Genomic DNA, 12,885 nt, shown 5'->3' with positions numbered 1-12,885 from the left:
TCAAGTAATGTAGGAATTTGAGCAGCTCGAGCTTGACCACCCTACATGTGAAGGGGAGATTCAGTTGGTTAGTGCTGTGGGGAGTACATGTCTATGGCAGAAGGAGTTCATCAAGCTTCCAAACTGGATGCCTCCGCCTCCTCCGACAACGACGACGAGTCAGGGCACTCCGCCTCCTCCCCCTCCTCCTCCTCCTCCTCCAGTGAGTAATCAGGGCACTCCGCCTCCTTCTTCAGCTCCTCCGACGCGTGAGGGCACTTCACCTCCTCCTTCGCCTACTCCGGCGCGTCAGAGCAGTCCGCCTCCTCCTTCGCCTCGTCGGCAACGTGGGAAGACAAATGCCGCCGCTCCGGCTCGTCCGGCGATCCAGAGCAGTCCGCCTCCTTCTCTCAAGCGGAAGAGAGACGCCTCCTTCTCTCCGGCGGCTAGCAGTACAAGCAGAGGCGAGAGGCAATTCAGATACGGTCCATCTCTCAAGCCTGTGGAAAAGTTACCATATGAGAGGACTAAGGAGGAAAACGAGGAGATATGTCGTGCCGAATTGAGGGCCAATTTTGCAAAGAAAACTCCACCTCCGAAGGAGAAGCTAGATCCGGTGAAAGTGGAGCGCACTATCAATCAACTGAAGCGTCCACCAGCGCCTCCGCCGGATTCCAACTATGACCGCATTCTTAAAAAGACATATGCACAAGCGGTGCGGTCGGGAACTACTTCTAGTGATGCAAGGTTAGCAAAATGAACAAGTGGGAAAACAATTACCGAGGTCGATATCGTTGTCGCTAATCATCCGGAGATGGTGCCCGGTACCAATCCTGATGATTACTTGGGGGATGATGTAACAAAAGAATAATATAAATACGTGCACGGGAAGCCTCTCATCAAACCTGGTCAGCCCGCTCTAACAACGATGATGCACAGATTGCATGAGTGGTACATGAAAACCTGCAGGGAGTCTGGGAAAAACGCTATGTATGTGGCAGTGAAACCAGAGCATGAATCCATTGGACTTCCCGTGATTACTATTCAATTTGAGTAGTTATTTCAGTTACACAATCAACTAGCCCTTGACGAACAACTCATGATTTCCTACTGTCTATAAGTATTACTTCTATAGTTAAGTCTCTAGCTCAGCTCGTTCATTGCATGTATATATAATTATCCTCACTATATATATTATGCAGATTGAAGATCGTCGAATTAAAAAAAGCAGGAATCTTCGACGTTGGGTTCATTATCCCAGATGCCGTAAATGAATTGACGATACGAAACTCAATCAAAGAGACCGAGGAGAACTTGCCAAACTCATTCCTTATACATAAAAAAGGGAAATAATCTTTCCTTACAGCTTCAAGTGAGTGTTGTTGTCTTCTCTGTAAACTCGGTTTCGCTTACTCGATGTTAATTAAGTAATGTAATTGATGAGTTATATATGCGTGCATAGAGACCACTTTATTCTGCTATCCATTGACGTTGGCAGGGCATTAGTAAATGTCTTAGACTCGAGACGTAAAGCCGAAGAGGATTATGAGGACATAACTGCAATGCTCAAGAAGTAAGTTCAGTCAATATAACGAGACCATATCGGCATGCAACTTTCGTTAATTTAGTAATATCAAGTAACATTTTCTTTACGTGGCAGGGTTTGGACGAAGTTCGCCAATAAGGTTCCCGGTCTAAACAAAGAGTTGCGATTTACGCACCCCAAAGTAAGTAGTACTAGCTAGTTCCGCGCATCTCTAATTGATTCAAATTTTCATCAATATATTATTACCATGTTTGCTTATCTGTTTGATTGAACTCTATTCTCGTAAAGTGTATGTACGAGAAAGAATGCACTGTTTTATGTACATACTACGCATGTGAGTTCATTTGCCACTCGACCTCTGAGCGGGTCTTCTCTGAGAAACAATTTCAAGTACGTAAATAATATTCACAATTGTGTTGAGTTTTATTCATATATATGCATGTATTAACCACCTTCTTTAAATTAGATCTCGCAGATGCGGGATGAACTCCTACCATATGATCGCATACGAGCAATTCAAGAGGAATTGGCGAGATTCTTTCTTGACCACATCATACCTAAAGACAGAGAATGCCATGTGGATTTGTCATTGGATCTTAATTAGATGATGTTTTGGATTAATTGTAAAAGATTTTATATTGTATATATGTAATAGCGTCGGATAGATATACGAAAACTTGTTGTTCGACCAAGCATGGAAAAAGAGATGACACTTCTCTCTATTAGCGAGCTAGCTAACACAATATGAAACCACTAAATTAACGCTCCAAACCCCCCCCCCCCCATTAAAAAAACAAAAGCCCAGCTCCGGCGAGATGCTGACGCGTGGATGCCATGTTGTCCCGGTTGGTGTGACCAACCGGGACTAAAGAACCTCCTCCGGGCTACCCGCAGAGGCCACGTGGAGACCCTTCGGTCCCGGTTACTAAGGGAACCGGGACTAAAGGTTATGGCCTTTAGTCCCGACCCTTCAGTCCCGTTTCCAGAACCGGGGCTAATGGGCCTCTGGAACCGGGACAAATGGGTCATTTTCTACTAGTGACTGTGCTGCATTATCCCCTCCTCTTCGGGGAAAATCCCAACGTAGTTCACAAGTATCAATGAAGTTGATGTCTATATATATGATCATTGCCATGAATAATTATTGTATAACTATGCGCTTTTCTATCAAATGCCTAACAATAATTTGTTTACCCACCGTACGATATCTTCGAGAGAGAAGACTTTAGCAAAAACTATGCCCCCTAGTCTTCAAAAATATATTTAAAACACCAAAAATGTTGCTGCATTTTATTATTATTTTTATTTTATATTTATATTATCTATATATCACTATGCATCGCTTGCAAGTAACGACTTCAAGGGGATTGAGAACTCTCTTGCCCACGTTTGATGCAAGTGCATGCTCTTTTGTGAGTATGTCCTCAATACGGGCGTTTGCGTGGATCTCCTATTGATTCGATAACCTTGGATCTTACTCAGGGAAATACTTATCTCCACTGTGTCACATGTGTCCTCCTCTTTGGGGAAAATACTAAGGCAGTTTACAAGTACCACATGTCTCTTGAGACACAAGATTTTCTTCTGGCTACTTATTCATGATGGGGTTAACACAAGGAACCTTCTTAATAGAAATACGATGTATTTGGACAATTATAATTGTGCCATGTGTGTGGACAACACTGAAGAAACAATTTTGCACCTATTCTAGAATTCCGTTTTTCACTGTACTTCTAGGACCACATCATTCCACTCAGGAACAAAGGAATAACAATGTTTGATGACATTCTACTTTCTCTACTTCAACTGACACATGATATTGCACTTGCCATTGTGATTATGGGATGTTGGGGTATATGGTGTGTCAGGAATGACAAGATCTTCAAGTCAGCTACTCCACACATACCTGGTTGGCTTCACTACTTACAAGAATGCTTATGGGCTGCTCACATTAAGGCAAACCAGTCAAGAAGAAAAGATAAGGATTTGGGTAGAACAGAACTTACGATTCATCGATGACTATGTTTCATAGAACGGATGTCAGATGATGTGTTTACTTACTTCATATTTGTATATATGATTTATTAATGAAAATACCATAGAACAATTGTTCTATGATCAACGGTTCAAAATAAAAAGAACAAAGCATGTCCACCAAAGACCGTGAGGTTGATGTTTAGCAACTTGTCCCTCCCAGTTTCCGGTCGGTCACCCCTCACATCCAGATTCATGCAATATATATCTATTTGAGTTGACATTTTGTTCTACATTACATTCTTTGGTAGTTATTTATACATATCTTGTTCTTGTAATGAAATAAAGGTTGTATCTAAATGCCTCTCAAGTTCTCCCGTTGGGCTAAATCGCTAATTCCCCATGCATTGTAAAATTTTGACTAGTCCTTGCAAAGGGTAATACGCTAGTTTGTAAAGTCTTTTATTTTGGGTATTAGCTTGTGAAGTCATGGTAGATGTATCCCGGTTTAAGTGTTAGCTAGCAAAGTAAGTACTCACACATTTTTCTTAGAGGATAGTATAGTCAAAATAACAACTAAACTCACTAAGCCGCAGAGAAGGGCGACCAACTGGCCTTGCCATGGGCACTCTTGGTTGGCCGTGGTGAGAAAGTTTTTTTAGATTCTTTTTGGAAAATGAAAGTAAGATTCCTTTTCTTTTTCTTTTTAAGAAATGATTTTCTAGACCTTTTATTTTTTTTGTTTTGAGATAGATGTGATGTCCATGTTATGAGTAGATTTTTTTTTAAGATGAAAGTGAGGTCTTTTTAAGATGAAGAAAGGGCCGCACAATTTCCTCTTGAGTGGCCCGCAATGATGGGCATCAATCACTAGGAAACAAAAAATGTCAACCCATTTGGCCAACCAACTATGGCATGTGACACATGCTCGCTGGCTGCAGTGAGAAAGTTATTTATTTTCTTTGAATTTTATTTTATTTTTTCTTTTTGAGAATTTTTTTTCTTATTTTTTAGATGGATGTTATGTCCACGTGTATAAAGTTTGTTTTAAATTTGAAGATAAAGTGAAGGTTTTTTTATGATGAGGAAATACGAGCACATCTTCCTTTTAAGCGGCCCGCAATGGCGGGTCTCTCAACCACTAGTAAACTAAAAATGTCAACCCATTTAAAATTGACATGCTGACATTTGATTTGGATAATTCAACTTATTTACTCAAATGTGAATACGTGATGATGATATGTTGTATACAGTGAGCCGGATCTCGTTGTCACGAGCGGTTGCTTCCACGGAGTAGCGTTACCTGATTTTGCTGCTAACAAGTAACAATGGCACCTTATATTAATGGACCTTAGGCATAAGTCCTCTCCTGTATATTGGTGGATAGTCGCATGAAAGTGACTTGTTGGAGTGAATTTCTTTTAACAACAGCAGCTACCAGCGAGCCATACTTTGTCGGAAACTGTGGTCAATCGTTCAGATGTACATGCGCTTTTCATTCTAACAAGGTATATTGATTGTGTTCCTGATTGGTAAGAGCATCTCCAACCGGGCTGAGCAGACTCCCTATGTGTCCATTGTCCGCCAGGCAACCACACTTCGCATTTTGGAACACTTATTGCAACTCAATATATTGTTAATTTCATCATCATAGATTAAAAAACAAGCTAGTTTCGAAAGATATCCTACTCCTCGTTGGAGGAGACCCCGATGACCCCCTTGCCCGAGGCGTTGGCCTTGTGGTCACTGACAGTGGGGCGAATCGAAGGTGTCTCGTCCATGAAGAGCCACTCCCCCTTGACGTTACAGAGATGGATTTGGCGGTGATTTGTTGTCACCTTATAATCGGACTTGAGTGACCGGAGGATGTCGTGGTTCTCGGACACGAGGGCGGGATTGGTTACAAGCTTGACGAAGGCGGCAACGCTAGCACTCTCGACCTTGATCCGTGCCTCCGCCGCGAGGTGCTCCGCCTCCTTGGCTTGCACAAGGCAGAACGGCTCCTCTGCCTCCTCCAGCGAGAGAATGTGGATGCCATTGCGTGGAGTGAGGTCAACCTCCATTCCCTAAGGGTTTTTCTATAGGCTTAACGTGGTGAACACCCTTGATCAGCCCCATATCCTCCAACATATGAAATAGATATAAGGGGTGTTGGACATGTCAAACATATGGGCTGGATGTAGGTTGGGTGGCTCTTTTTTGTCCAGGCCATGTCGCGGATGTCCGCCCGGACATATAGGGAAAAGATGATCTAACCTATGTCCATTACATTCTAGAACAAATGCTAGCCGGCCTTCTTGATTTTTATGGTACCGTGCCGGGGGGGGGGGGGGGGAGTTTAGAATGATCTATCACTGTATCCATTAGATCATACTAAATTACTGAGGTCATGCAACAACATGGTTACGGTTCCTCCCCTCTCGGTTCGCTCGCTCGTCCCCCGCGAGCGATGGGAGAATCCTAGCACGCCTCCCCTCCTCTAGGTCCCTCCCTTCCATCTCCCTCGCCGTCGCTACCCGCGTGCTCTGTCAGGCCTTGCCCACGCGGCATTGGAGACGGCGGGTCTACCTTTTCCCGTGCGCGCTGAGGAAGGCACATGGGCTCCTGACGATGGCGGCTCTGCTTAGCCCGTGAAAGTCTGGCTCGGCGACGTGGTTCCCGTGGGTCCGGGTTATCTTTGGTGTGGCTTTGCAGCCGTTGGCTGTGAGGCAACGTCCTGGTGCGGGTGCAGTTGGTGGAGCACGCTCGGACCAAATGTGGGCCTCTAGGACCCCATATGGGTCGGGACGGGCCTGCTATTCCTTCCTTGGCGGTGCAAATCCTTTGAGATCAAGGTGGTGCGGCGGCGGTCCTCGGATGGTGGTGGCACCGACAGTGGGTGTGCTGCGGCGCTGAGTCGGGGGTTTTGTGGGTCCGTCTGGGGCCGGAACGGCCAGTGCGGGCCTGGTGTGTCCCTCGTGGTCCCGTCCGGTCGATTTCTGTGAGCACGGCGGAGGTTGTTCCCTCTCGCTCAACTGCGTTGTTGTTGTCTCGGTTTCTCTGTCCCCTCCTCTTTTCTCTAGGCATCATGCCGATGACCACAGCAATGTCTTGTGGATGGCGTTGTGGCCGTGGTGGCACATGCGGGTGGGCGGGATGGTGGGTGGAGCACTCCGGATTGTCAGGGCATTGGTGGTTTTTGGAGCCGGGAGAAATCCCTAGCGCCTTGTCCGGCTCTGACGCGGTGACGCCTGCGGGTGCCTCCGTTCCTTCCCAAAGGGCCTCGTGTACACCCCTTCACCACTGCCCCCCCCCCCCCCCCCCCCCCGCGTATCAGGTGTAACCATAGGGCTCTTCTGGGCAGCAGCGATATCGTCATCACTTTACTTGTTGAAGGTGTTTCTCGGTACGCGGTGCTTCGGAATACTAGGAGAATGGTGGGACTTCTCGGGTGGGTGCAATGATTTCGGTCCTCTTCGTTTTCGTCGATTTTCCTGTGTTTTGGCATTTGGTTCTCTTTTCTTTCTTTCTTTTCTGTTTGTTCTTGGTTGTGCCGCAGCCCCGACGAGATTGTTGTATCATGTGCTCGATCATTGCTTTATAACATAAAATGAGGGAAAACCTTTATCTTCAATTACCAAGGTTACTTAAATCCTACAGCAAGGCGGTTGTCCTCAAACATTTCATCACGTATGTTCCCGAACACAATTATATGTTCTTTTAGAGCATGGTTAAGATTGAGTTAGTGATAAAATAACTACAATCAGTTCAACTAAATGATATCATCGTAGTTCCGTAATTGTAAATGAGTTTTGAGTAACCGCTAGAGGGTCGGGGCTCTGTTCCTCCTTCTAAAAAAAAACCGATAGAGGGCCAAAAGTATAATTTTTTGAACTAGTTGACATCTAATATATGTACTCGATCGGTGCAACTTCATATATTAGTGGACGTCTGAACCGCACCAATGACCATGCTAACCAGCACACGATCACCCGGCATCATTACTACACAAAATATTGCTACCCTGCTGTCCTTTTCTTTTATCTAATCTTATTTAAGATAACTATAGTCAATATACCAATTACCAAATGTATGGGTGATCGTTCGCACACCTCACTGACGTGAAAAAAACTTAATGTTTACTCTTTAAACTGTCATTGATTATCTTTCATGCTGAGCTTACGGTTGTTGTAGACTTGTAGTGTCACAGTCTTTCCTGTTTTAAAGCTGTTGTAGATAACCGTTTGATTAATTCTCTCCGGATCAATGACGACTCTGCTCTTGTACATTTCGTCCAAATATTTCTAAACGCGTAAACTACGATACACCATGAGTTCTACAGGTAAGATGGCAGGAGTGGACTCCCTTAGGGCATCTGCAGTGGTTGTAAGATAGTCGTTGATAATTTTGACACATAAGATTTTTGATGATGTGTCTTGCAATAAATGAGGAAATAGAGTAAGGTTGTATGTAAATTAACCAACATCCTTGCACAAGCTCCAATGTAAAATGAGAGAGCACCTTATTTATTACCTCACATCTTATTGGGCAAACTAGATACAGCCCATTGAAGTAGTTGTATGTTAAGGTGTTGGCAGATGACATGGCATATTTTACCAACAAGCTAACCAACAAACTGTTGGAGATGCCCTTATAGCTCAGCTTACGAGCTGTGTCAATTACTTTGGGGAATCGCGTCCAAAATTAAACTCATACAATAATTGACGGTCTAAAGGCGAAATTTTCCGCTCCCAAGGAAAATTGATAACTATGGTCACATTTCATGTTGCAAGCTGTGGTACAGAAGGAAAATATCCCTCTATATTAGTTAAGCTGCGTGGTATGGATTCATAACTACGGCTGTATATATTATCGTGGAGGCATTCTCGCGTATACTGCAAACTAGTGACAAATTTCCGCAAAAACAAAATAGTGACAAGGTTGGCAAGGTTCCCACGCATATTCGGATCTTCACATATTCTTCTCCCGTTGGGAGGGTTTTAAATAAGCTATTTACTGTCCACATCAGGTACAGATCTCACGATGATCTAATGCCACAGCTATATAATGAGTTTTGATTCAACCAACCGACTGCAATTTGGCATAGAAAAACGAAGAAAGCGGGAGGATGTAAGTCAACAATTTAAATAGTATGGAGTATGGAGTCAACAATTTAAATAGAGCGGGAGCTGTGATTCAACCAACCGCCTGCCCTCAATGCTGCGCAGTCTGCTTGCTGCTAAATCTGCACATTTTAGGAGTAGTTTGTATAAAAAGTTGTATTGTATGGTAGTTTTATATTTCAGACGACCAATGTTCTGAACCTATGGCTGCTGCATGCTATTTTGCACTGAACCTTATCTCAATTATGAAGTTACGAATTTTCGTTTTTCCGTGCTAGTTATTTTCATTTGCTTCCACAACAACTATTTCATGCACCTACGTCTTCGCGAAAAGTTTTCAATGTTTCGCGTGTTATGACCAAACAACTTCTAATACATACCCCTTGTTTTCAATTTATGTAGAATTCCTCCCGCAAACTTTTATATGTAGAATTCAAGTCAAACGACACAAACTACAGGACATGTTTAACACTTAATCCACCAAAGTACAAGACATGTTTAACACCACCTAATCCAGCAAATACAAGGCATGTTTAACACCACCTAATCCTTCACAGTACAAGACATGTTTAACTCCATGCAACTATATATTCCTTCAGAAAGAAATTCACCTTTTTCCTGTGGTACAACCAAACAATTTCTATATAGATTCATGTGGTCTCTATTAACGTAGCATTCAAAATTGTATGGCATCACAAGTTTTGCTATGCATTTTAGTGTCCTGTGGTACAACGGGACCAATGGCGGAGCCAAATATGGATATAGCCGCTGATAGGGGAGAGGAGTGCGAAATACATACACAGTTGCACATATCAGTGAAATATACACTGAATACTTGAGATTTCATCGATCGTTTGGGGGGGGGGGGGGGGGGGCAGGGCACTGCTCGTCCCCGTGTCTCCGCCCGTGAACGCGACCCTTATGTAGCTATAGCCACATGATCCTTTTTTTAGAAAATGAGGATTATCCACCGCCTCTCTTCATTTTTTTTAACTGAGTCAAAAGCTTTGTCTCATCCATTAAATAAAAGAGAATAGAGTTTTTTACATCCCGCCTCTCTTCATATGCAGTCATAATAACTGCAAGACCTACCACTGCATATCCATTTATCATTGATGTTTTGTTTTCTACTTTTGCTTTCCTTCTTATTCTCGAGCAACCGGCTAGAGCTTTGCCTTTTCATACTATAAAACAAGATAATTGTCCAATTAATATGAAAGACTGGCCGAAAACCGATATAACGAGCCATACAAACGACATCCCCGTGGCCACACCCCCAATGGCCCGACTACTCTATCACCCAAGAAATCCTAGTCGACACCCTACCTAATGATACAGAGTCGTCACTCCGGCTTACAAACATCAGAAACACACCACACTGGCCTCGAGGCCGCGCTCACCCAACAGGTCGACGACTCAACTACGCGAATAGATTCTCAAACCACACCAAGGTGATCTCCGGAGCCGCCACTCCGCTTCCTCACCAGCCCCGAGGCTACACACCCGATGATTTGTTGAGAGCACCACCCAAGCGACAGAACAAACATCTTTCATTACAAAAGCAATCTCCGGAGCCGCCGCTCCGGCTTTGACACTGGCCCCAAGGAGACACACATGCCTAGTCGATGACGACACGCCATGAGAACACGAGCCACAAGTGCCTACCTCTTTCTGCCATACCATGTAGTTATAGAGGAGCGACCAAATTAACCCCATCTCTGAACAAAGGTCACCAAATCCATGTTTGTAGTGAGAACATAAGATACAACTCATCGTATAATCTTGACCTTTTTCTCACAAAGCTTGCTTGTGTCTGTACAATCTGTTCCTTTGAGGTATATTCCAAGCATAACCATGATTTGACTTCAGTATTTTTATTTCCCAAATTCTATAGTACTGAAATTTGAAGGTCAAACCTGATAAATTAAAGTTTAGCATTCCTTAATCCTTCTAAGAACCATCCTGATATGTACAATTCGTTGTACTTACAAGCGATGCCGTACATATCATATTTTATACTTGCAACTAGCAGTGTTAGATTGGCATACCACAACATATGTCCTTACCTGTATGCCTTCACCCTGCATTATGGCTATATATACGTACCAGATGAGCACCGAATAAAGCACACCAGAAGAGAGCAAAAAAAGAAGAAAGATAGAAGGGGGCAGGAGTTAAGCTGAGAGATCGCCGGCGGCCATGGCGACTGAACAGCTCAACGTGTTGAAAGCACTCGATGTTGCCAAGACGCAACTGTACCATTTCAAGGCCGTGGTGATCGCCGGCATGGGCTTCTTCACCGACGCCTACGACCTCTTCTGCATCGCGCTTGTCACCAAGCTGCTGGGGCGCATCTACTACACCGATCCTGCTCTCAACGAGCCCGGCCACCTCCCGGCAAACGTGTCGGCCGCCGTGAACGGCGTGGCCCTATGCGGCACACTTGCCGGCCAGCTCTTCTTCGGCTGGCTCGGTGACAAGCTCGGCCGCAAGAGCGTCTACGGCTTCACGCTCATCCTCATGGTCCTCTGCTCCATCGCGTCGGGGCTCTCGTTTGGACACGAGGCCAAGGGCGTAATGGGGACTCTATGTTTCTTCCGCTTCTGGCTCGGCTTCGGCGTCGGCGGCGACTACCCTCTGAGCGCCACCATCATGTCCGAGTATGCTAACAAGAAGACCCGCGGCACCTTTATCGCCGCCGTGTTTGCCATGCAGGGGTTTGGCATCCTATTTGGTACTATTGTTACCATCATCGTCTCGTCCGCATTCCGACATGCATTCCCTGCACCGCCATTCTACATTGACGCCGCGGCATCCATTGGTCCGGAGGCCGACTACGTGTGGCGCATCATCGTCATGTTCGGCACCATCCCGGCCGCCCTGACCTACTACTGGCGCATGAAGATGCCCGAAACTGCACGGTACACAGCACTCATCGCCGGCAACACGAAGCAAGCCACATCAGACATGTCCAAGGTGCTCAACAAGGAGATCTCAGAGGAGGCTGGGCAGGGTGAGCGGGCCACTGGTGATACCTGGGGCCTCTTCTCCAGGCAGTTCATGAAGCGCCATGGGGTGCACTTGCTAGCGACCACAAGCACTTGGTTCCTGCTCGATGTGGCCTTCTACAGCCAGAACCTGTTCCAGAAGGACATCTTCACCAAGATCGGGTGGATCCCGCCGGCCAAGACCATGAATGCATTGGAGGAATTGTACCGCATCGCCCGTGCCCAAGCGCTCATCGCGCTCTGCGGCACGGTGCCGGGCTACTGGTTCACCGTCGCCTTCATCGACATCATCGGGAGGTTCTGGATCCAGCTCATGGGATTCACCATGATGACCATTTTCATGCTTGCAATCGCGATACCGTATGACTACTTGGTGAAACCAGGGAACCACACCGGCTTCGTCGTGCTTTATGGGCTCACTTTCTTCTTCGCCAACTTCGGCCCCAACAGCACAACCTTCATCGTACCGGCAGAGATCTTCCCGGCGAGGCTCCGGTCAACATGCCACGGTATATCGGCCGCAACCGGTAAGGCGGGCGCGATCATCGGCGCATTCGGGTTCTTGTATGCGTCGCAGGACCAGAAGAAGCCTGAGACAGGGTATTCACGGGGAATCGGCATGCGCAACGCCCTCTTCGTGCTCGCTGGCACAAACTTTCTGGGCCTGCTCTTTTCCCTGCTGGTGCCGGAGTCCAAGGGCAAGTCGCTCGAGGAGCTCTCCAAGGAGAACGTTGGCGACGATGACGCCATTGCCCCAACTGGTGTCTAAGACATGCAGGTGTACTTGCACACTCGTGCATTATTGGTGTGTTTGATATGATTTTCTGTGTTAATTCTGCGGCTTGTTTTGTTGCTGTAATTACTTTCTGAAATTTAATTGTTGTAATGCCGTGACAATGTAATGCTTAAACTGTAAAAGACAACGATTCAATTTTGAAAGAACAAAAATATCATCTGTATCTCCTCTCATTATTCCGTATCATCAGTTATATTGACGGCATACCGTTAACAACTAATGTCTCTCGCTTTGTTCTGTTCAGAACGTGCACTACGATGCAGCCTCTATGACAAGACATACAAGTGATATGGTTATTATCCACACAAGGAGCTCTATCATGTATTCCTCTCTTAAACATTTAGACCTCGGACATTAGATCGATTAACTTATACCCAACTCCAGGAAGATGCAAAAAACTGCGAAAATCTTTTTGAACATGAAAATAGGACGGATGCAAAAAAAAAAAAAAAAAAAAAAAAAAAAAAGGAGGAACAAAGC

General features: G+C 45.2%; 1 protein-coding gene across 1 annotated transcript; it reads left to right on the top strand.

The window, feature by feature from the left end:
- Window positions 1–10,738: 10,738 nt before the first annotated feature.
- On the top strand, window positions 10,739–12,562 carry LOC123447261 (inorganic phosphate transporter 1-2-like). Its single transcript, XM_045123851.1, has one exon. The coding sequence runs from the start codon at window positions 10,801–10,803 to the stop codon at window positions 12,376–12,378; it is 1,578 nt and encodes a 525-aa protein (XP_044979786.1). The 5' UTR covers window positions 10,739–10,800; the 3' UTR covers window positions 12,379–12,562.
- Window positions 12,563–12,885: the final 323 nt, after the last annotated feature.

The sequence above is a fragment of the Hordeum vulgare genome, chromosome 4H (assembly GCF_904849725.1).
Source record: "Hordeum vulgare subsp. vulgare chromosome 4H, MorexV3_pseudomolecules_assembly, whole genome shotgun sequence".
NCBI classification, from domain to species: domain Eukaryota; kingdom Viridiplantae; phylum Streptophyta; class Magnoliopsida; order Poales; family Poaceae; genus Hordeum; species Hordeum vulgare.
Note: the sequence above shows the minus strand (reverse complement) of the source record. Positions and strands in the feature narration are given on the sequence as shown.